Source organism: Rhododendron vialii, chromosome 8a, assembly GCF_030253575.1.
Source record: "Rhododendron vialii isolate Sample 1 chromosome 8a, ASM3025357v1".
In the NCBI taxonomy this organism is placed as follows: domain Eukaryota; kingdom Viridiplantae; phylum Streptophyta; class Magnoliopsida; order Ericales; family Ericaceae; genus Rhododendron; species Rhododendron vialii.
The window spans coordinates 28,662,483-28,688,319 of NC_080564.1; the positions used below are offsets into that span (position 1 = coordinate 28,662,483).

Here is a 25,837-nt window from a genome sequence, read left to right on the forward strand (position 1 = left end):
AACACAATGCTCACAGAAATTCAGCTTCTCAATTTTCTGGCCACATAGCAAATCCTGTTTGCTCAAAACTGTCATCCCCCTCTCGCTCATATGCCCAAGACGCATATGTCACAAACGAGTCAAGTCTGAATCTGAAACCTTGGATGAAGCAACCGTTGTTGTAGCACCTATAACTGTACTGCCCTGGAGTGTGTAGAGGTTACCACGCTTCTAACCCTTCATCAGTACTAATGCACCCTTCGAGACTTTCAAAACTCCACCTTCACCGAGGAATTTGCAACCATGAGAATCAAGAGCACCCAGGGAGATAAGATTTTTCTTCAAATCCGGAACATGTCGAACCTCAGATAAAGTCCTAACAATACCGTCATGCATTCTAAGCTGAATCGTTCCTGAACCAACAGTCTTACAAGCCATGTTGTTGCCCATCAAAACTGTACCACCATTGACCGCCTCATAAGTAGAAAACCACTCTCTATGCGGACACATGTGGTATGAACATCCAGAATCTAGAACCCACTCGGTCTTAGAGCGAGAATCGCCCTCTGTAACTGATAACAAGTTATCTGACTCATCTGAACTTTCAGCAATTTCCAGCAATTACTTTACCCCATTTCTGGTCTTCTTTTTCCTTCTCCTTGAGTTTTAAACAGTCACTTTTCCAGTGCCCGGGTTTCTTGCAATAATTGCACTTTCCCTTCTTCTTACCTGATGACCTGGATCTTCCCCTATTACTCGACTCCTCCCTTTCTGTTGTTCTTCCCCTGATAAACAAACTCTCCGCATGTGTATCACCCTCACCTGATACTTTTTTCCTCAATTCTTTCGAATATAGGCTAGCAGAAATTTCCACTGCTGTAGTTACTCTTTTTTTCCTCAATCATTTGTCTAATGTAGTAGTGGTTCACCGTCAAAATCTTCTGGTCGCCTTATCTGGTAAAGACCACACAAAGCGACGATGCCCATCCCTTCAACCTCTACCTCGACGAGTTCGACGAGAAATGGACCACCAAAATCCAGCACTTCGATTACGTGATCATCTCGGCCGGACATTGGTTCTTCCGGCCGACTATGTTCTACGTACAAGGCCGTATAATGGGCTGCCTCTACTGCCCCGAGAGCCATATCACCCACTTGACATCGTATTTTAGCTATCGGAGGGCGTTTAGGACCGCGTTTAGGGCCATAAACAGCTTGGAAAACTTCAAGGGCATAATGTTTCTTAGGACTTTTGCACCATCGCACTTTGAAGGCGGGTACTAGGACAAGGGTGGGGACTGTGCGAGGAAAACGCCGTTTAAAAAGGCCGAGGTGCTCTTGGAGGGGTATAACTTAGAGCATTACAAAATCCAGGTCGAGGAGGTTAAAATCGCGGAGCGATTAGGGAGGAGGAGAGGGCTGAAATTTAGGTTATTTGATGTAACACAGGCAATGTTGTTGAGACCAGATGGACACCCGAGTAAATATGGGCATTGGCCGCAGCAAAATGTCACCTTGGCTAATGACTGTGTGCACTGGTGCTTGCCTGGACCGGTCGATACTTGGAATGATTTCTTGATAGAGATGTTGAAGAGGGAGGAGAAGGCATCATATTAGTTTGAGGAAAAAAGTTTTGATAACTTGGATGATAGTAACAAATTAAAAAAGAAAGAAAAGTGATTGTAATTCCCAATAGGTTTCCCCTTTTTTTCTTTTTTCTTTTTCTGATTAGATTTGTTAGATGGGATGATGGGGAGATTATTGGATTACAATATAGTGACATTGTCAAGATTTATACCGAAGGTTCATTAAACTCTTGCACTTGAATAATTTAGAATCTAACCTTATCACGTTATGACATTGGTCTTCGTCCCGATTAAGCGAATGTCTTGTTACGTTATTGGTTATTGAATCTAATGTCGAGGCAATTATCAAATGTTGGTGTTCTTCTGCTATGTAGCTTCGTATACTGCAACTCAAATTTTTTTCAATTTTGTCAAAAGATAGTGTGATAGGACGGACTTGATTCTGCCAATAAACCCTGTTTATGTAATGTGTGCATAGCCTTTTTAGCCTTTAGATGATCAATTTTTTTCTTCCTTATTGTCTAGGGTAATCTCACTCAAATGTTAATATTAAGCTCAAGAATCTTATCCATGAAATAGTTTTGGATTGATTGTGTAATCTAACAAGATTTTGATTGGGGGAGGGAAAGCGTATAAAGGGGAGTGTATGAATTACACTCAAGCTTTTGAATTAGCTAGGGAAAGTAAAGAAAAGTGTAATCTTAGTTAGGAAAGTAACGTTTAATGTACAGTAACACTCAATCTTCTGGATTACTTGGTCTCTAAATTATTATACACCCTTGGTCTTACGAAGTCACACTACGTTTTTTTTTTTGATAAGTACAAGTCACACTACGTTTGTTGCATTGCTTATCCGTAAATGTTGAGTTCAAAACTTGGCAACATTTTTGGGCCGGGCCACAGGAGAGAATCTCCTAGTTCCGGCGTGGATGATCTGCCTTTGACCGGATCAGAAATCGGAAAAATAATCGAGATACATAAGCTGGCCCGGACACCCTAACTGTCGAAACCCCCCCCCCAAAAAAAAAAAAAAAGAAAAAAAGAAAAAGAAGTTTCCAACAAAACAAGCAACCGATGGTTCAATTTTAATCCATATTGGTTCCCTTTTTTCGCTTCTCTGATCTAGTAAAGTGATCGTGTAACCGACGGTGCTGACATTTACAAACGCTTAATTATTAGTACTAGTTGGCAGATGAAGCTCATGCTTAAAATAAAGGTGTGAAGTCTGGATTATTATTTGAGAACCGAATTTGTAGTTATATTTTCAACTCTTCTACAACCACACATGCACACTCCTCTCACAAGAGGAGTGGGGCCCACACACACTGTGTGCATGCAGCATGTGTGGGTCTCACTCCTCATGCGAGAGGAGTTTGTGTATTTGTGTGTGTGGTTATAAATTGATTGGTTAGATTTCTAGCGACATAAGTGTACCTTTATAATTAGGTGAAAGTACACAAAACTAAAATAAACACTTAGATGAAAGTACACAAAACTAAAATAAACGTAGGACTCTTTCTTTCTTTTTTTCGACAAAAGTAACATTTATTAAGGGAAAGGGCTGGATTCTAACCAATGATTGAAAAATACAACATAGGACTCACACTTATCAGTGGGTTCAACTGGAAATATATGTTTACTGTCATGTGGAAATCAAAACTATATATTTGGTTGATCAAAAGCACTTCATCCTTCTGATAATGGAAAGATGAGGAAGACTTATAATTTTGAGTGCAGACAAGGCTAAAGTTTGGACTTGGGTTTGGCCCCAATGGTACCCAAGTTTCGTGGTTGAAAGAGCCTAGCCCATAATAACTTTAGGTACGGATAATCGAATACCTTGATCCGCAAAACGATAACTTAGAATTTATATTTTTTATATAAAAAACATAAAAAGATTATAGCAATTTACTATTTCCTTGAAAAATAAAGTTTTAATTTTTAAGTTCTAGTTTTGTGGACCAGACAAATATTTTGGAACAGAAGCTATTAGAATTTTTTTTGTTACTGTTATTTGCACCTGTTCGTTTCCGATTAGTTGCATCGAACCGGTCAGAAGCAAACAAAGATGTCTCTGTCTCATCACCGGAGAAGTGTGCTTTTGGATTAGCCGCTAGCACCACTTCCAACAATTCACTTCGTTTCCTATGTAAATAGTCCTCTGTTGGCTTTCATAATGCAATTCGTGCCTCCGTTGTTTTGCATTATTTGACACAATCTATTTTCTGTTTTGTTTTGAGAGAGTACATCGATCATCACCCCAAACTTAAAGATTGTAGTGTCATTTCTGCAGGTAAAACAAACAAATAAGACCTCATATTATGACGATCAAGCCTAAGGCCCAAAAATATTCAGGGCTGGCCCTTCTTTTTCTTTTGATCGACATTTTTTTTTATTGAACTCGATAAAAGGTACATCGAGATAGACAACTATAGATGTATGTATGGGAAACTTGAATCATAGAGAAAGCCTAAAAGGGCAAAATAAGAAAAAAAAAAAAAAAAAAACACGTCCAATAAGAGATTGAACTTAACAAAACCCAGACTTCATATTGTTGATTTAATGTGTAGGTTCATATTAGGTAATTCTACTCCATGGGGGAAAAAAAAAAAAATATTTCTTGTTCTTTCCTTAGGCAGTACCTTATTCTGATATTCACCTTACTCCATTTATTGCAACACCCCCTTGTTTTATCTGACACATAACTCTTCCACGTGCATACGTGACAAGCCATCTCTCTCTCTCTCTCTCTCTCTCTCTCTCTCTCTCCAATGAAGCTCCAAGCCATGGAGCTTCCCATTGCAAAAAACCAGATACTACAAAAAATCCCAACAATACTCATCCTTGTAGCCATACCAATGGTCCTCTTCACAGTGGTCCCTCTCTGCTACCCTCTACTAGGGTACACTCTGAAGAATTTCTCACAACCACCTTCCACTCCATATGCACAAATTGATCAGGAGGATTCAATAAAAATACCAACAAATGAAAAATGTGACATATTCACCGGGGAATGGGTTCCGAATCCGCACGCGCCCTACTACACAAACACGACGTGCTGGGCGATCCACGAGCATCAAAATTGCATGAAGTACGGGAGACCTGATTCCGAATTCATGAAATGAAGGTGGAAGCCCGACGGGTGTGATTTGCCGATCTTTAACCCGTTTCAGTTCTTGGACATGGTTAGAGGGAAGTCACTGGCATTTGTTGGAGATTCTGTCGGGAGGAATCAGATGCAGTCCTTGATTTGCCTCTTGTCCCGGGTAACTTTTGTTATTCTCCATCACCTTTTTTTATCTACATTTTCATCATTTTTTTTAATTTTTTTTATTTGCAGTTTTTTTTCTTTTCTAAAACGGAAAAAATATTATAAATAATAAACTCGATAATGGGTACGTCAAGTTTGCATGTACGTAGATTTTTTTAGAAGACTTCAAAAAGAAAGAAAAGAGTAGGAGAAATATGAACAAGAAGTAATTATATATGTTTTCTAATATTGTCAAACTTCTTTAAGAATTTGATTGTCGAAATTTGAATCCAATTTGGTCGAGAGAATCTTCAATGTTTTCCAGAGATTGACAAAATCCAGGGATTATTATTATTATGAATTATAAAAAATAAAGAGTTTATTTGCCCCGGAGTTAGTTGGGGCTCCGTTAGTAGACGATGGTATTATTCTTTTAGTCAGTCCACCGAGTTGTCGGATATATACCAAGTTATCAAAAAAAATAGGATATGGATTCCTTTTTCTTTAGGTTCTATTCATAATAGTCTCATAAAGGAAAATGATTTGCACAATTCACTTTCTTAAATGTACTCTAGAGTTTGTCTTTCAGGGGCACGTTTGATAATTGATGCATACCAGGGATTGGTTTGTTAATCCAGTGAGTCCCCTAATCCTTTGTCTGGTTTAGCCAAATTTAGTGGGTCTATTAATCCCATTGGACTATTAATCCCTCAAAATCACACACAATATATACTTTTTGAAGCGAATTAGAAAACAAATTTGAGTATGCATGCATGTATAAAGGAGTAAAGTGAAAAAATTACTTTCCTCTCATAAAATGTATATATTATCTTATCGGACTTATAATATCACACACCTCATGGTATTGTGTCTCCCAAACACGTTATAGGATCATTTCTCCGAATATATGGTCACTTTAGATGTAGAGTCGAATTAGCGCGATGCTCATACCCGATTAAACAAACAGATCCATTAGTTTTGTTATTTCTATAGGAATTTCTCTAACTTTTAAGTTGAAGATCAGGTGAGAGTACTAGACCAGTGACAAGGTTAGTTGATCACCTAAGCCATGCAGCACGCATTTCAAGGTTTAGGTAAAACACAGTATGTATCATGTCACTACTACTACTAAAATGTTGACTTTAGGGTAATTACTCCCTCCGTCCCATATTATTTGGACTTTTTCGATATTTGTGTCAGTTTTCAATCGTTTGTATCTTTCAATATGAATCTCCAACAATATGCAATATGGATCTTGTTTGATAGTTCTCGATTAGATCTATAATACAAAGTTTTCAAAATTATAAAAAATATCATAAATTGGGAGATATAAGAGTTTAAAGAACGGCACGAATATCGAAAAATACCAAATATTTTGGGACGGAGGGAGTATGTATTTTCCTTTCTTCCTTTTCCCAAGTAATAAGGTGTGGCAAATTAAACTTACTTTTTCCCTTTTGCATCGAAATGGAATCCAGAAAGTAGGATCGCCTGAATATTTGACCAAAGTAATAACACTTAATAAATTTATAACTAGTTCAAATATCTAGTCTATTCTGGCAAGTGATTAGTTCCAATCTTGGATATATACATGGGCATTACAGGTATGTTACGCTCTTAATAAGCGCGCCATTCTGGCCTCAAAAAAGATATTTGACCTCTTCATTTTGTTTGGCTTGTCGAGTTTTCATGTACGTAAGAGACATTGATTGAATATCTAAAACCACAAGATTGAAACACATTTATCTTGAAGTTTATTTTGAAAATATTCCACCGGTTACTATTTTTTTAATGAAAACATTGGTCCGTTCGATCGTGTCGCTACTTATGGAGGATCAGTGTGATTTTTTTACATGATGACAAACTCGACGGACGAAACAAAATGAATTATTTGGGACGTTCCCCAGGTCCCTTTGTAATTATATGAGAGGTTTTGTACTTTTCCTCTGTATCGTTTACCTAGAGCAGGTAAATAATTATTAAATTTTGGACGACTTTATAACAACCCCCCAAAAAAAAAAAAAAATGCTTTTCGACAAAACATAAATCAAGACTATCATTGTCTTCTTTAGGGTGGTTAACTTAAAAAAGATATTATCAGCTCTTCTTTTTTTTTTTTTCCCTGCTAGGCAAAACAAAAAAATATTAATCTTTGAAGAAGATAACAAAGATTAAACGGATTTCGGGTACACTGACAAAAACGCCACCCGAAAACCAAAACCAAAGAAAGGCAGAAAGCCAACCGCACACCCTAAACAATCCTTAAACCTACAACCAAAAACCAAAAAAAAAACCCGAAGGGATATAACCTCGAAGTTAATTAAAAAATGATCACCTTTTTATCCAGCAGCTAACTCTTCACGCTTTTATGGACTTCTTTTTCACTAAGATAATCTTCTTATTATAATGGTTAAGTATAGAATATGAAGGGGACAGTATCGGCATGTGACTATCATGTGAGGAGAATGAAATCCACCATCACGGTGAGATGATCCGAGCCATTTAAATTAAGTTTAAAATCTTCACGTATGAATCATTCATGCTGTTTTCAAAAAAAAAAAAAAAAAAATTCGTTCATGCCAAATATCAAATTACTGAGGCATTAATGAAAGCTATCTCGATAGATAGCATTATTCTTGGGAGGTGTTTCCAGTAGTGAAAAATTTGTAGATTTTATTTATAGTTGAGAAGTTGTTAGGTGTTTTCGGTAGTGAATAAGTTGTTGATAGATTTGTGAGCAGAGTTACTGTAGCAAAAAAAAAATTGTTGACAACTTTTTTATTAGTGGAAACGAGATTGTAAAATGCTGAAACTTTTTTGTTAGTAAAAACGAAATGATTTGGTAGTGTTCGTTTGCCAATTTAGTTTTGTTTTAGTTTTGTTTTTCAATTATTACCCTACTTTTTTCTCCAATCATTATCCTATTTTTTAATTATTACTTTCTCATCTCTCTCTATCTCTCTCCAATTATTACCTACTCTCCAATCATTACTCTATTTCTCTCTTCACCCACTACCAAAACTAAATTAAACTAAACTGTCAACCAAACAAATTAACTTTTTTGTGATTTTTGTTAGTAAAAACACCCCATTGATAGAAGTGGGTGGTCATATTTTGAAGGTTCCATTTTACTTTTGACTAGTCATTTTCTTTATGACGGTTATGATTTTCGACCAAATAATTAATTATGCATACTTGATTTATCGAATTTTTGGTTAGATAATCTTCACACGAAGACATACTTTACAAAATGAAAAGCTTCGATCGTTAAAATAAGATTATGCAAGTTCCATTTTGATCTCCTCGGATGAGAAGATCACACGAGGGAATCTTCGTTCCTTCGCCAACACAAAAAGGTGAAATAATGCTGAAGCTTTTCATGATAATTTGTAGGTGTCAACAAAGAATTCCAAATACCTACTAGTCAATAACAATGACTAGGAGCACTTTTTTCACTCTACTGCCAGGTTTGAATGGTAAAGAGAACTTCTTCAATTAGCTTCCAAAAGCTTTAAAACAAATCCTCAATGCACAGTTCAAATTCTACTTTTAGACAAACTACTTTAAGAAGTACTATATTAACCTCATAGTTATATAGGAGACTTTATTCTATCCAAAAGGAGGTGGACGAGAAACACAAAGGGGAGACATCAATTTTCATAGGCCACACAGCCACATGGCTAGCTTATGAAGAATATATCTATTTGCCAGCTGAGGACATGCATGTCAGATGCTTTTGGGCATTCCACATTTCCACTACTCTTTTATGAATAAAGTTGGTATGATTAACACACTCAGGGGTTGTCCTAATGATTCGAACAGGTGCCTAGTCTTTGAAAGTATTCCTCAAGGTTTGGGGTGCGATTTTTCACAAGGTGAGTATCTTGTAGTAAGTGGGGGGTCGTCAGTCGTGACTGGTGTGGTCACGCTAGGTTCTCCAGAAGTTTGCGTTGCGCAGTCGGGTGATCATTTAATGGCTTGGTTGTAAAGTTCCTTCGTTAAAAAGAAAAAGAAAAAAAAAAGTTGGTATGATTAGAGGGGTCACTTTTACATCTACATCATAATAGAAGGACTTGACACTACAAGAAAAAATATGTTTAGTGACGAAAAAGTGGCGACAAAATTTAATTTCGTCGCTAAATAAGTATATTTGGCAACAAAAAAATAAATTCGTCACTGTTTTGATAACTTCCTTGACGAAATTATTTTGTCACCAATTATAACTATTTAGCGATGAAAAAGATATTTTTGTCACCAAATGCTCCTATTTGGCGACGAAATAAAATTTTCGTCGCCAAAAAAGTAAAAAAGGAGACGAAATTATTTTTTGTCTCCAAAGATAACTATTCGGTGACGGAAAAAATATTTTGTCGCCAAATGAACCAATTTGGCGACGAAAAATATTTTTGTTTTCTATTTACGTTTTCAGTGACGAAAAATTTATCATTTGGTGACAAAATTTATGAATTACGCTTTGTCACCAAATATATTTCGGGCATAACTCTTTGCTCAGAACTCCGATTGAGATAATTTAAATTAGGTTTGAACAATAACATAAAGAGCTACGACTTTCATGTTTATTAAAATTGCTAATTTTAATGTTTAATAGTTCAAAATGCCTTTCAAAATACATTTTAATGTTCAATGTATGTGTTATATATTAGATATTTTCAAACATACGCTGAAAAGTATGTGTGGTGTAGTTGGTTAAAGCTTACGTGCAAAACTTAGGAGACTCGGGTTCGAAACCCTGCAGGAGCAAGAAAGTGAGATTTTTTTCACATATAAGAATGTCTTTCGCGACGAAAAATTTCGTCACCGATGGGTCACCTTTGACGAGCCAAAGGGAATAATTTGTGATGAAATTTTTTGTCATCAAAAAAGCACAATAAGTGACGAAGAAAATTTCGTCACCAAGTCATTTTTCCGTGACGAAATTTTTCGTTACCAAAATGCACTATAGGTGACGAAAAATAGATTTCATCACCAGGTAGGAATCCTCGACAACCTTTAGTCGACAAATTATTTTTCGTCACCTATATTATTTGTGACGAAAAACATACAATTTGCGATGATTTTCATTCGTCACCCAATACAATTTTTCTTCTAGTGTGGTGACAAAACTTTAGGGAAGCCATGCCCATTGCAACGTGGGTTGCTGGCATGGGGATAGACATTATTACTTGCTTCTGGACGTGGTGACCTTCTCTATCTCATTGTATGAATAATCACTCGGGCGGGTTGCTGACCCCTATAATTCATCTTGTTAATAGTTTCGGTTCCCTTCTTCAGAGATTTGGTCCCCTAAACCAGCCATGCATAAATAGATTGGATAATGCAATTACTTGGCTGGGGATCTGGCCTAGCTTATTTATTTTACTTACTTTTTATATTCGTAGATTTTTGTGTCAATTACTTTCACTACTACAAAATGGTATAAAGATCACGGTCCAAAAATTAAAAAGATCTCACTTTTTGTAAAAGCGTAATAAAATGTTATGGACTATAGTTTTAATCTCAGTCATACGAAAAAACTGAGATGGAAAGATTTTTTAATCTCAGTAATCTAAAAGGTGAGATTGTAACTTCAAGAATAAATCTCATTCTAAAAAAACTGAGATTATATATGAAAGAATATATCTCGTTTCGAAAAAAACTGAGATGAAAAGATTTTTTAATCTCAATAATCTAAAAGTGAGATTGTAACTTAAAGAATAGAACTCGTTTTTGAAAAACTGAGATAAAAAGAACCTTTAATTTCAATTATCTAGAAACTGAGATCGTAAGTTAGAGAATACATCACATTTTTTTTTAGACTTGAGATGAAAGCTCTTATATAGGAAAAGTTGAAAGTCGCTTATCCCTTAATCGACTACACGCGCAATACCCCTAAATAAATGTCACTCTCAACCATTCTACAAAAAAATATTTCGTCAAAAAATGAGATACTTTCGGCGATGAAAATATATTTCGTCACCAAATGGATACCTTTGGTGATGAAATTTATGAAGGTTGCGTTTCGTCGCCAAATGTATTTCGAGTACAACTCTATGCTCAAAATTCCATTAATTGAGATAATTCAAATTGGGTTTGAACAATAACACAAATGGCTACAACTTTCATGTTTATCAAAATTTCTAATTTTAATATTTGAAGGTTCAAAATGATGTTCGAAATATATTTTAATGTTAAACGCATATGTTATATATTAAATATTTCAATAATATATTGAAAAGTGTGTGTGGTGCAGTTGGTTGAAGCTTTTATGCAAAACTCAAGAGACTTAGGTTCAAAACCCAGCAGGATAAATAAAAGGGGATTTTTTCCTTCAGGAAAACGCCACTTTCAATCTCGGTTTTTTCAAAAACTGAGATTATTACTCTCTAAACAATCACGGTTTTATAATGAAACTGAGATGTTAAGCTATTAAAGGTCACATTTTTGTCTTTTTTAATCACAGTTTTTATGTTTTTAGTCACGGTATTAATGAGTTTTAATCACAGTTTTTATCCTGTGGTTAAAAGATAGAGACTTTTAGTTACATCTTGATAGACCACGGTTTTGAATGCGAGATTAAAAGTGAAAGATCACACCAAATAACCGAAGTCTTTATCTATTTTTGTAGTAGTGTTTCAAAATAATTCTAACTAGTGCGGGTTCTGAATTCTAGAAAAGGAAAAATAATATAGGTCAGAAGAAGTATGTCTTGACGATAACACCCTCTTCCAAGTTCACCGAGTTTAAGAAGCTATTTTATTTTTTCAGGTGGAATATCCCATAGATGCTTCATACACGTCGGATGAGAATTTCAAGCGCTGGAAATACACGTCCTACAATTTCACCCTAGCAATATTCACGACACCCTTTTTGATCAAGGCCGAAGAAGCCGACAAAACCGGTCCAACGCGCACGGGCCTTTTCAACCTCTACCTCGACGAATTCGACGAGACATGGACGACCCAAATCGATGGATTCGACTACGTGATCATCTCGGCCGGCCACTGGTTCTACAGGCTGGCCATGTTCTACGAAAACCGCCAGCTGGTCGGCTGTCGGTTCTACCAGGTTGACAACGTCACCAGCCTCCCAAAGTATTATGGGTATCGAAGGGCGTTCCAGACCGCCTTTCGGGCCATCAACGGGCTAGAAAACTTCAAAGGGATAGTATTTCTCAGGACTTTTGCACCATCTCATTTTGAAGGTGGGCTGTGGAATGAAGGGGGAAATTGCGTGAGGAAAAGGCCTTTGAGGAGTAGTGAGGCCCATTTTGAGGGTGAGGACTTGGAATTCTACATGACCCAAATGGAGGAGTTTAGGGCAGGGGAGAGAGAAGGGAGGAAGAGAGGGTTGAGGTATAGGGTGCTTGACACAACATATGCAATGCTGTTGAGGCCAGATGGGCACCCTAGTAGGTATGGGCATTGGGCAAATAAGAGTGTGACCATGTATAATGACTGTGTTCACTGGTGCTTGCCTGGGCCCATTGACACTTGGGCTGATTTCTTGCTTGAGATGTTGAAGAGGGAGGGTAAGAGATCTTTTAGTGGTGCTGTGTGACGAGCCAATGTTTTCTAATGGAGATGACGAGGTGCCATACTTGTACATCCGTTTCGTTCATCTGAAAAATAGGAGATCTTTTTGAGGAAAATATCAATTTAGGGACGGGCGAGAGAGAGAATGAGAGAGATTTGTTAAGAAAGTTCTCTCTCTCTCTCTCTCTCTCTCTCTCTCTCTCTCTCTCTCTCTCTCTCTCTCTGTGTGTGCAGGTATTGTGTAAGCATGATGTATTTGTATTATGTGTTGGTAATTCAAAAACACACTTTGATAATTCATGTCGTTCACTTTTACGGATCACCGAAAAATGAAAATAATCTGAACAGACATTGAACGTCACACGATTGTAAAAAAACAATTGTCCAAAATAAAATACATAGGCGTATGACTACCCATTTTGTCTCAAAATAAACGTAATTGGATCAAGGTGTTCACTCAATCTCTCTTTTCCTGTGGATGATCCAGTTGGCTGGCTCTAAAAAAAACAATACAGATCATCGATGTCAAATATGTGTAGGCCCGTCTTTTTAAAATCCATATGCAGCCTAGTGGCTCAGGCCTCATTCCGCTGAGATTCTTATTTTCGTAAGTACTTATTTTTTATTTTACGAGACAGGTCATTCTCTCACAATACTTCATCTTTAATTCAAAAAATAAATACTTATTTTTCTTAGCGGAAACCCTCTTAATTTCATTGAGGTTAAAATTTGTTTTTGTTGTTTCGAAACACATAGTAAAACAAAATGAACCAAACTCCATTTCCTTATTTATTTTTTCTTGTTCAGTTAGGAAAATGAGAATGATATTTACAAGTCCAATTACAACAAGATTAATGTGGATGGGTCATGGAAGAAAGGGGTGTTGAGAGGGGGTTATGGCATTGTGATTCGGTATTCCAGAGGCTTGTTTGTTGCTGCCTCGATCGGGATTTCCCGTGGTGCGCAAGTTCTTTAGTTGCAGAAGCTTTGGCATTTCAGCATGGCATTTTGTTGGGATCACATCTTGGGTTAGGGTCAGTGATTATAGAAAGTGATTGATAGGCGCGTAAATGTTCACATACGCGTCCCTTAATTTATCCTTACTAAGTCTATTTTTATATTATTACTTAGAGATTTATGCTTTATTTTTGTGTTATAGGTATTTGAAGGATTTGATACATAAAGAGCGCAGAATTGAGATTTATTTGATGTCCAGGCAAAGCCCATTATCAAAATAGTTTCAATTGGTGGGTCCATTGACAGTCGCAAACTACTACTTATTTGGAAGCTAATCGGCCAATAAAATTGGGCTTGCACTTTGTTCATTGAATGGGCCTAATGTTTTATGCTCCTTAGTTTGACCAAGGCTGGGCCCAAGTGATTGACATGTCACGAGGGTTTGTAATTTACGAGGAAAGTTGGCTACAGAAAGGATATAAAAGCAGACGCATGCTGCAATACATTCGAAGAGGTTTTTACAGAAAAGAAACGGAGAACGAGACTGCCGTCAGATTCTTTTGCTCCGAATATTGTACAATTTTTTTTCTGAGTTTTATTCCTTTCAAATTATTTAAAATTTTATTTAATTACTCGTATTTTAGTAACTCATTTTAATTTCAGTTATTTATAAAAGTTATTCGTTGGTATTCAATTAGTTGTTGTTTTATGTTTATTTTCTATCTTGCGTAATAGAAGCATGTTTCAAGTTTGAGTTTCTTTTATTTTATGCGCAATGATTAGTGAGTAGTCGTTTGGTAGGGTCGCGGGGTGATTAGCACGTTGTGACTAGTTCGGGCAATGCTCTTGTTTTCAAACACTGTAAAAATGATTTAAGATTGGAAAAATACTTCCCGCGGACGAACCCGGACATTGTCGTAGTCCATGTGAACGGGGGAATGGGGGTCCAAAACTCATTCTCCGCTGCGCATGGGTAAACGGCGACCCTAAGGTTTCGCATCTTGCAGGGTATCTTTTTCAATGTAAAATTGAACGTTTTTAAGAACACCGAATGGAGCAGGTTAGTCAGGACTGGTTACGAATGCTATGAACCCTACGACCGTACCTCCTTTAATTATTTGAAAGAAAAGTTGTTTTCTTTAAGTTTTAGTTAATCTCAAACAAAACAACAAATGGTGGCTACCTAAAAGCCCGTTTAAATTATAACAACCCGAGTGTTTGTTCAGCACACATTACCGTCTTTGTGGATTCAACTCCGGTCTTACCGGATATTATGCTGCGTCGGTCTCCGCCCTACGCTTGGGGCAACCCATTAATTTAGGTCTAGGAAATCGTCAAGCAGTGATGCTCAGTTGATGGTGAATATGCTTCGTGGCAAAGCAGCTATCAGTCAAGAGGTACTGCTGTAGTTACTCTTTTGTACGTAGGGCTAGTGCTGAGTTCTAACTTAGTGGCAAATGATTCTTAATCATTTGAATTTGTTAAGGAATATTTTTTTAATTAGCAAATATATAGGCTCCATTCTTCAAGTTCGCCTACGGCTCCCGAAATCTCAGGGCCGTAAAAAATTTGGACGTGGCTAAAGAGTACTCTTCAACACAAAACAAGAAGCCAAATTCATATGAGACGACGAAAAAGACCTAAATAGTCAATTATTCACAAAAACACAGATTTTTTTTTTAATCTTTTTCGTCTTCTTACATTATCTTTTTTTTCAATTTTAATTTTTAAATTTCTATACTTTTTCAATTCCTTTCATCAAGCCGAACGATGTGACCTAAATCTAATAAGAATTAAAAGAAAACAACAAAAAAGGACCATGTTAAAAAATCACAAAAAAGTTTGGCCAAAGGATCCCTAATTGTTCTCTTTATATTGTTATGCTAGGCAAAAAGGATGGAAGAGGGGATGACACTATAGTAACTTTTTCTGGACGTGACTATGAGAACTCCAAAGCCGTGGTGAACCTTGTAAGGAGTCAGTCTTGAATAATTCCAATTTCATACTAGGTTTCTACTGTCCACCCAGGAGTAGCGAATCACAACTATATAAACTTGAAGGAGGGTGGCAACAAGGATGGACTGTAAATCAAGACATCCTGAGTTCGAAACTTGGCAACCTGTTTGTTCCCACTGGCCGCGTGGACATGAGCGGGAAATCAATGGCATGTACAGTATAAGCATGGGTGTGCCAGGAGTTGTCGACGTCCAATGATTGTAGGCCTGAGTCAGTGAGCCTCGATCTGACTCTGTATGTAATGCGATTGCTTGTGACCCAAAGGGTGAGGCCACAATATAGTTCGTGGTTTGCCACAACGAAATCGACTTAGAATTTTCCAACCCTGTGAGAACAAGTAGAGAACAAAAATAAAGAAGAAGAACTTTATTACTCCATCGGAATAATAAAGTTTGCAGCCCACTTCCTTCTTCTATGGAATGGGTTAAGATCGTGGAAATCCCACTACTTGATTTTCCTCCATTGCATAATGGGGCCATTTTGACAAAGTCAAATACCCTTCCATTTTGATTCTGGAAGATTTCCATTAACTGCTCCGATTAGGACTTCCTCCAACAATTGAAAAAATAAAACATGGGCCAAGTTTCAAGACTAAAATTTATTGGGTCTTGCTCCAATCACAAAATTAATATATAGTATTAATTTTTAGCCTGAGACTGTCATAAAGATCAGCCAAATTTTAATATCAAATTAAATGGTCCTCAGTGCTGGCCCAATGTTTAGTGCAAAAAATAGTCGAGATGCAGACACAACCTTTTGGGGCTAGGTCACAAGAGAGAAAATTTCTCTCTTGTGAATCTACTAATCTGGCATGGATGGCTTACTTTTGACTTGACTGATATGAAAAATAGTCAAGATGCGAATACACCGTAGAAAAGAAAGAAAAAAACAAACTCGAAGGAGGGCAAGGCCCACAAGAGACGTGAACCACTACTCCATTAGACACTTGTCTATTCATAGACGTCTTGCTCCTATGATATCACTCCTAGTCCAACGAGTAGAAAACTTATCCACTCTTCTAATTTTCACCTATAGGTAACTTCTTTCCTGGAGCTGCCATTGGTGCCATCGTTTTACCACTTGATTAACTTCTTTATCAGAAATAAGTCCCTTTTTTTTCCTTTTTTAATGTAATTGCTCTCAAATGCTCAATCATATCGTTCCTCCAGAATTAGTTAAGATGATTGTAAACTGGCCCGAACGGCTCAGTTACGATCAAAACAAAAATGCTCAATGGTTCTCTGTCCGGATATGCCCATGTCTTATGTCTCAAATTACCTCCCTACCATACGGTGAGAATGTTACAGAGACCTGCCATGTCTTATGTCTCAAATTACCTCCCCTACTATACAGTGAGAATGTTACAGAGATCTGAATGTGCCTTTCTATATAGGGCCGGCCAGGGGTAAGCCTGGCAAGCCGGCTAGCTCGGGCAACCCCCGGCAAGGGGCAACAAAAAAATTTTTTTTTTTTGTATGTATACAAAAAAAAAAAAAATCCAGCAAAAAATATATTTAGGGCCATCATTCAAAAAATTTTGCACAAATTTTTTTAAAAAAGTAAATATGTATGGTTTCCACCCACTTTAAAAAATTATGATACTTAAGAAAATTAGGAGGGCAAAGAGAGGTTTTCTATACTTGGGGTAAATAACAAATAAAAAAAAATTAGGAGAGCAAATTATTAAGAGAGAAAATTAGGAGGCCTATCAGATAAGAAGAAAAAAAGAAAAGGGACGCTATAGCCAAAACAAGAAGGGACGAGTGATGTAATTCAAGTTAAATGGACAATATAATCTTGTTTTTGTTTTTTTTTTTTGTTGTTTGTATGTCTTTTTTCTTTCTTTTTTATACTTAACACTAGTGGACAACCAAACAGAAGGTCGGGCTTGGGCAACCCAAATGTCCGGACCGGCACTGTTTCTATACTGGTTATGGTATAAAAGGAGATGTTTTGGGAAGACAAAACAACACACGCTTCACCCTTGTTGAAGAAATCAAGAACTAAGAAGCTATGTTCTCATTACCTCTCTTGTCCTTCTACTTTCTACCCTTCTTCTTCTTCTTCATATTCTACTTTTTCAAGTTCTCCAACAACACTAGTCGGAAAAACCTTCCACCTTCCCCACCAAAGCTCCCAATCTTGGGGAACCTCCACCAAATTGGCCCGTTTCCCTACCGCTCCCTGCATACGCTAGCTCAAAAATACGGACCACTTATGTTGCTTCACTTTGGCAGTGCACCGGTTCTCGTTGTCTCCTCTGCTTTTGCAGCTCGCGAGATCATGAAAACCCATGATCTGATTTTCTCGAGCAGGCCTAAACTGAGCATTCCTAGTCGACTTCTTTATGACTCAAAAGACATGTTATTCAGCCCCTACGGTCAGTACTGGAGGCAGCTAAGAAGCATTTGTGTCGTCCACCTTCTCAGCAACAAGAGGGTCCAATCCTTTCGCGACGTGAGGAAGGAAGAAACAGCTCTTATGATCGATGAGATAAGATCACGATCTCGTTCCTCTTCCTCTTCACTGGTAAATATGACCGACGTTTTGATGTCGCTCACAAGCAACATCGTGTGCAGGGCGTCCTTGGGGAGAAAGTATGATGGAGGGGGAGAAGGGAAGAAGTTTACGGAGCTTATTGGGGGACTTGGGAAGCTATTGGGTGTTTCCAATGTGGGAGACTACATCCCGTGGCTTGCTTGGATTAACAGTATCACTGGGCTCGATGCCAAAGTGGACAAAGCTGCTAAGGGGATGGATGAGTTTCTGGAGGGAGTAGTGGAAGAACGAATGAATCGCTGTCAACGAGAGAACGGTGACAGTGAGGAAACGCAGGGCTTCGTCGATATATTGCTTGAAATTCAAAGAGAGAACGCAACTGGCTGCTCTCCTGTTCATAGGGATACTGTCAAAGCGCTGATATTGGTAAAAATGACTTCCGATTTTTTATTTAAAGTTGATTCTTATGCGTTGTTTTGTCTCCTGATTTTGGGTTTCTAATTTTCAATGACGATAAGCAGTTGTTTGATATGAACAAAGGGCTCTGACCTATCGCGAGGCCTGTAAATGAAAGAGTGAACAGATACTTCTCAAATGCTTAAAAGAGTGAACAGATTGAACAGAGGAACTAGTTCCTTTCTTTGCATTCTGTTGCTGATGATGATCAGAGTCTTTTTGTTAGTAACCCATCATAAACTATTGCGATCATTATATAAATCTTAAATCGGGTTTACGTGCCAGCCAGAAAAAGTTTCAACCCCAAGGGTTTTTGCCAAGTAGGCATGAGAAAAGTGCTTGTCCTCCATGGGGTTGCATGTTCCAAATCTTGGGGCAGTGAAGAGTTTGCCTAGTCGTTAACTTCATAAATCCGAAATTAAGAATCTTTTATTTCTTGTTTAGCCGATCCAAAAGTCTCTCTTTTTATTTATTTATTTAATGTTTGGCTGCTTTGGTTTACTTGTCATACATATTTGATTTTTCCAGTCTTCTCTTTCTACCTCTACACCATTTTAGTCTTTTCTTGGTGGCTGATCGCCATTTCCACCCACCCCAACACACACAAACCCCCCCCCCCCCCCATATTTCCCTGTCTTTCTACGAATTATCCATTTCATCCTTTTGATCATCTCTTTTTCTCTTTTGGTCCTTTTTTATAGGACATGCTTGGTGCTGGAACTGACACTACATCATCAACACTTGTGTGGACAATGACTGAGCTCTTAAGACATCCACAAGTCATGAAGAAGTTGCAGCATGAGGTGAGGGAAATAGCCAGAGGCAAACCGAACGTAACCGATGATGACTTGGATAAAATGCACTACTTGAAAGCAGTGATGAAAGAAGGACTCCGGATGCGTACTCCCTTGCCATTACTCACTCCGCGAGAATCAATCCAAGATGCCAAGGTAATGGGCTATGACATCGCGGCTGGCACACAAGTGCTAATCAACGCTTGGGCGATTTCAAGAGATCCCTTGACGTGGGAAGATCCCGAGGAGTTTAGGCCAGAGAGGTTCTTGAACAGTTCAGTAGACTTAAAGGGACATGATTTCGAGTTTATTCCCTTCGGTGCTGGTCGGAGGGGGTGCCCCGGTATCCTTTTCGCCATGAATGTGAATGAGCTTGCATTGGCAAATGTTGTGCACAGCTTTGATTTGTCATTGCCTAGTGGAGAGGATTTGGACACGAGTGAGGTCATTAGTTTAACTGTCTACAAGAAAACACCTCTAATTGTTGTTGCCACTCCTTGCTTTTGCTAGTGTCAGGAACTCTGCTATGCTATTGTAGCTCTACATGGAAATGTTGGTTTTGCTATGCTATGCTATTGTACTGCTGAAATCTGAATGACCAGAGCTCCTATGTGTGTGTCAGTGTGTATGAACAACATTTCGAGACTAACCGAGGCAAGTAATTTTTTATTTGGTAGCTCTGGGCATGGCCAAGTTTACGCGCACATCAATTAATACTTCTAATCTAATCAAGGCAAGCATGATGACTTCTTCTTTTTTCATAATAGAATTGGACGTATGGATTGCTAAGCAAAAGAGCTTATGCAGGAAATTAAACTTCTAGATAAAACAATTAATGGACAAACAACTTTCTTTGTTATCGGGGATCGGGGCCCACTCACAAGCACAACACTAACACCAAGATATACGTGGTTTGGCCGGAATGTGCAGATCAGTTGCGGAGCTAGAAATCTCGTTCAGAGGGGGCACCTTTTCACAACAGACAAAAAAAAAAAATATTCATAGTTAAATTTAAATTTAATGAAGAAATACTGAGCACAAAAATTTGAATATTCTCTATTAAGCACCATAACTTGTAGCATAATGTTATTCAAAACATAAGTACAAAAATCTAAATATCCGTTGCTAATTTTTTTTTACAATTAACTCCGACGAGGTTTTAATCAATAAGAAATTACCAGTAAATAGCAGATTGTACGTCAAAAATAAATGTATCGAGTTGATCAGAGAGTACCATGAGCTCTACAAAAAAAACTCTTTTGGATAAAAAGTTTCCACATAGTATAATTGGCTTTGAGATGGATATAAAATTTTCACATGGTATCAGAACGGGACCCGTTCCATCCCACATTTTAAAAATTCACAATCCAAATGAATCCCACATTATTTGGAAGTTGAATGGGTAATCACTTAATAACATCTGGAACAGCTCCACTTATTGCTAATTGCCTTTGAGACAACAAGGCAAACCAAAATTTCAGCCGCCCCTGGCCCGCCTACTCAACTTAGTCAGTCTCTCACCCTGATCTGGTTTTCTTTCCGTTATTACAGTTGCTCCAAGAGTCTGGCAAGTGGATGTCCAAAAACGACTATTGGTAAGGGAAAAATTTTCAGTGCCGAGCAGGTACCACGTGGTGTCCGTTTGCTCATCTGATTCGTTCATTGCGTGTTTGAACAACTCAGATTTGGAGAGAGAAAAAGAAGAGAGAAAGTGTTTTGTGAGAAGAGAGAGAGGGTTTCAATCCGAGCCATTCAAAAATGTATCTAACGGCTCAGATGCGCCGAACGGGTACCACGTAGAATATATCCGCTCGGCACTGAAAAATCTGGAAAGCGGGCGTCCCCACATCATCCGACTTTTCCAAAGAAAATGATGAAAAGCACCCTTTGATTTGATCCCTGATCTATGTAAAATTTGGACTTGGTTCACTGGAGCTGAGCCGCCACTGGTTCTATGTGGGATCAGCATGGCACCTTATTCTACATTTTTCCCATTCAAAGTCATCCTCCTATGATAAGCATTATTCTAAGGCTGCATTCTAAAGAACTTAACTTAAATTTGAAAATTTTGTTTTTATTTGAATTTTTTTCGCATTTGTTAGTTTTGTGCCAAATTTTTTTGGGTTATTGATTCATCTTGACTAGAGGAATCCGAAAAGTAATTTTTTTTTACTTTTATCCTAGTATTTTGAGAAATAACTATTTTTTAGGCCAAAAAGTTTTTTTTTGTGGCTAAAAAGTGGTTATTTCTTAGAATACTTATGTAAAAAAAGAAAAAAAATTATTTTTCCGATTTCTCTCGTCGAGACGAATCAATAACATACAAAAATTTGGAACAAAACTAACAAATGCGGAAAAAATTCAAATAAAGACAATTTTCATATTTAAGTTAAGTTCATAAGAACACAGCCTTAGATGACTCTTAGTAGCAATAGAAGTCCACTCTTTGGATAATATCTAAGAAATTTTGCTCACCAATGATTTGATGGCCTTCTTAATCATTCATTTGATACTCCATACGGAGCTTTGTTCTGGCTTTAATTGAGACCCTGCAACTGGGCGGTAGTGAAGAATTTACAGAAACTCACCAAAACAAGATTCAACAAGAAGAAGAGAGAGAAAGTAAAGTGGTTTTCCATTTTCTCGATTATCTATCAGAGAGGAAAAATACAATGCTTTTTATATCTCAGAATCTCAACTCCCTAAACCCCACTCAATCAACAACTAACTAAACAACTAATTACTAGTTCCACTAACAGACCCAGCTGACATGGAGATGATAGGAGTTGTATCTGTTGAGTGAGAGCTACAATCAGGTGTGGTCAATGCCCCTAACTCCTTTACACCCCCTTCAAACTCAGGGGTGGATTAGTAACTCTGAGTTTGGACTTAAGAAGCTGAAATCTGGAAACTGACAAACCCTTGGTAAAAATATCAGCTAGTTGAGCCTCTGAACTGATATGATACAACACAATCTTGTTATTCAAAACTTGATCTCGGATAAAGTGATAGTCGATTTCAATGTGCTTGGTTCTAGCATGGAAGACAGGATTACACGCGAGAGCAATAGCAGACTTATTGTCACACCACAAAACATGAGGTGTAGAAGATGGAATATGAAGTTCAGAAAAGAGCTGTTGTAACCAAACTAAGTCAGCTGTTATAGACACCCCAATCTGGACTTCCAGATTAGTTTACTTACGGTATTTGATTCCCCGATGATGAATTAGATCAAGAACACCTCGGAAATGATAAGTGTTTGCAAAACCCTTGAATCTAATCCTAGCCTAAGCCACTTCAAAAGCCAAAAACCCTACTGACGCGCGCTGATTTGAAGCCTACGCACGTAGATCAACTTGACAAGTGTTGGTCAATGGTCAAAGCTTGACTGTTGACCAACGCATGAGTAGGTGGTACACGCGCGCTAGGGCGCAACCATCCAGTGCCGGGGTGCACCATCGCGCGACAGACTGACTCCCGTGCGCGACGGTCAAACTGCCAGGTGGTGGTCAACAGTCAAAGCTTGACCATTGACCATCGCGCACCAGGGCGCACCATCGCGCGCCGGACTGACTCCAGCGCGCGACAGTCCAACCTGTCCCCATTACCTTTGTGGGCTGGTAAGCTTAACTACCAAGTAACCTCAGCCAGCCTTGTGGACTGGCTGAGCTCCTCTCCTTGCACCAACCAGATTCACCTCCATCTCCTCCTATATATCCCCCTTTGTTTCTCTTTCAAAGGGTTCAAAAAATTTAAAGAAGGGTTACACACACTGATGAAGCAGTTTTTGGTCACCTTCGTAGGAGGGGTACCTCAACCGTCCATCTTGTCCTTCAGCGGATGAAACGGCTTCCTGCGTGCTCGATTAACGACCTGCAATACAAAACAGAAAAGCTATAGGCACCGGCGTGGCTCTCGCCATTACCCCTCCGATGCCTAAGTCAGTCGATCTGCTTTAGAAGAGAGTATGGACTGAGTATGAGTTCTGTAGTTTTTGCATACCTTTGTGAGGTGGAGATGTGATCTTTATATAGGCATTTTGGGAGGAATCCCTTGGGATTGGTACTCTTAAGTCTCATCCACTCGTGGTAGGTATAGATAGGTGTTAGAGTGTCCTCCTCACTTTAGGACTCCCTTAACCTTATCAGGTTTGAGGAGTCCCTTCACCTTTAGACTTTGCAATTGTTATCAAGATTAAGAGTCCTTATGGTGCTGGGATCTCTTGGGCTTATCCGTACTTAACGGGAATAGGTTGGTGATGGAGTGTCCTCCTTACCTAGTACTTCTTTGGTCCTTATCATTTTTAGGAGTTCTCCTCTCTTTTGGATTCTGTGATTGTCATCAAGGTTAGAAGTCTTCATGGTGGATGAATCTCTGTGTTTATCCTTTAAGACTCGTGGCCTAATCTCTTCGAACGAGATAAAGTCTTGGCTGTTCTATGAGTCCCACAGACTATACGAACTTTTGCCGTGGAGTGTTTTATAAGTCTCTGACTGCAGGTTTGTCATATTTACCAAGCTCACCTGATAAGCTGAGTTCGGTATTCTTCTATGAGCTATGCTTGTGAGCTGGCCTCCGTCCTTAGGCTAGTTTAATAGAGGCTAGCTCTTATAGGCTAGATTTCATGCTCTTGGGACTCTAGCTTGAGCCCTTAAGGCTGTGCTCGTGAGCACTTTGGTTTGGGTTGACCTTGGGATGACCTTTGCCCTTGGGCTGGTCCATTGAGCTCAGCTCTTCAAGCTAAGCTCTGCGTCACTGGGTCTCCTACATGACCCTTCGTGTTGTGCTGGGCTTCTTGGTCTGAGCTGACCTTGGGAGGTTATTTTATACGTATCACACACCATTCTCACACCTCATCCAAGAACAAAGCTTGTTCTTCCATCTCCACCTTTTCACACCTCAATCAAGCCTTCAAACATCAAAGCTCAAACACATTTCAAACTCAATCTAGGTATAACATACCTACTATTTTCTGTTCTGATCCTTGAGGGGGGTTGGCAAGGCCAAAGTTGGTAATCAATACCAGTCCTGGTCCTAAAGCTGGCAAGGTTTCAAAAATCGTTGAGGCAAGAACCTACGCGCGATGGAGCCACTCACGCGCGCGACTGTCCCAGTTTGCGTGCGACGGTCCTTGTGGGGATGGGTGTCTTGCTGTTTTTGTGTTTATTTACATATTTGCATATAGATCACTGTTAAGCATGTTAACAACCAGTTTACTACTTTCCTTTGTTAGAAATGTTAGTTGTAGTTCAATACATATTTCTGCTGTTATGGAGTACCCCTGGGATCATTCTGGACACGTAGCAGAACCCAAAAATATGTAAACCAGACACTGGTTAAAAGGCTCAAACAATCGCGCGCCAGGGCGCATCACTCGCGCGCCAGAGCGCCACAATCGCGCGATGGTCTACCCCTGACCAGTGGCTAGCCTTGCACGGGTAACTAGGTTTTAGGCCATTATTTTGTCCCCACACTGTTTATGGGGTATTTTGTTAATTTGTAGGGCTTTTTCAGCTTTTAAACTACTTAAAACTGCCTATCAACTGCTTATAACTGCTTGGTTTGTCCTGGGTGTGCACTGGTCCTTCTAGAGCCCAGAAGGTTTGAGAATAAGAGATGTGGGTTTGAGCTCACTGGCGCGCGCGTGTCTTGGAGTCGCGCGCGCAGGAGTGAATAGCATACAGTGACTTGTTCAGTGCATGCTAATTTCTTCCTGCGCACGTCATTCCAAAATAGGGGCTTCTAGTTTGTTTAAACTCCCACAACAGTCTGTTCTCATCATATACTAACTGCTCATCCATGCTATCTATCACATCTTGCAAAGTGTTACGGTCTTAATCCCCATTAAACTGTTCCCCCGCCCTAATTGGCTAAAGAATTGATTAATCAAACAAAATCTCAAATGTTTTCGCAAATATCTAAGTAGAGACCGATCTCCGGATTGGGCAAGAGGGATGCCTTAAAACCCTTCCTCTCTCGTAACTTGGCTCCCGAACCCATATATGGTTATGACGGACTGGTGCCTTCACCTTTTTAAAAATAAACAGCGCAGTGAGCGTTTCAAGTTCGGTTCCTTGGGTGTCAGACCTTCAAACCCAAGTGGCGACTGTGCATTGAGCGCTCGTCTGCCAAAAAAAAATGCGCTCATTGATCCTTTTTCTGGGCACGCTACCCACATCTGTTGTGTGTGCCATGGCCCTATACTCAGCCTTAGTGGAAGACCTAGCCATCGTGTGCTGTTTCTTTGCACACCAAGAGACCAAGTTATGGCCCACGAAGATGCCATAACCTGTCATGGACCTTCGATCAACTGGATCACCAGCCCAGTCAGCATCTGCAAACGCTGTGAGAGTGAAAGGCACTGGAACAAAATGGAGACCGTGATGTATGGACCCTTTGATGTACCTAAGGATTCTTTTGACAGCCATAAAATGACTGAGCTTTAGATCATGCATATGCTGACATGCCACATTCACAGAAAATGAAATTTCAGGTCTTGTCAAAGTTAAGTACTGTAACGAACCCACCAAAGTTCTATAAAGATGTACATCTTGGAACGGGGAATCACAGTCAGGAATACCAGGCTTGACTAAGGCAGGGGACTCAGAACTCTTACACTCCACCATACCAGCTTTAACAAGAAGATCTGAAGCATATTTAGACTGTGAAAGAAATAATCCAGAAGAAGAAGTAACAACCTCAAGCCCAAGAAAATAGTTGAGATTCCCCAAATCCTTCATAGCAAATTTCTGGCTAAGTTGATGAATG

General features: G+C 38.8%; 1 protein-coding gene and 2 pseudogenes across 1 annotated transcript; all 3 read left to right on the forward strand.

The window, feature by feature from the left end:
- The first annotated feature begins 90 nt into the window (after positions 1 to 90).
- Positions 91 to 1,656, forward strand: LOC131298734 (protein trichome birefringence-like 19; annotated as a pseudogene).
- Positions 1,657 to 4,280: 2,624 nt separating this feature from the next.
- LOC131335913 (protein trichome birefringence-like 19) lies at positions 4,281 to 12,643 on the forward strand (annotated as a pseudogene).
- Positions 12,644 to 17,245: 4,602 nt separating this feature from the next.
- Positions 17,246 to 19,736, forward strand: LOC131335914 (cytochrome P450 736A117-like). Its single transcript, XM_058371473.1, has 2 exons — positions 17,246 to 18,245; positions 18,977 to 19,736. Exons 1-2 carry the CDS (start codon positions 17,334 to 17,336, stop codon positions 19,577 to 19,579), a joined length of 1,515 nt encoding a protein of 504 aa, XP_058227456.1. The 5' UTR covers positions 17,246 to 17,333; the 3' UTR covers positions 19,580 to 19,736.
- Positions 19,737 to 25,837: the final 6,101 nt, after the last annotated feature.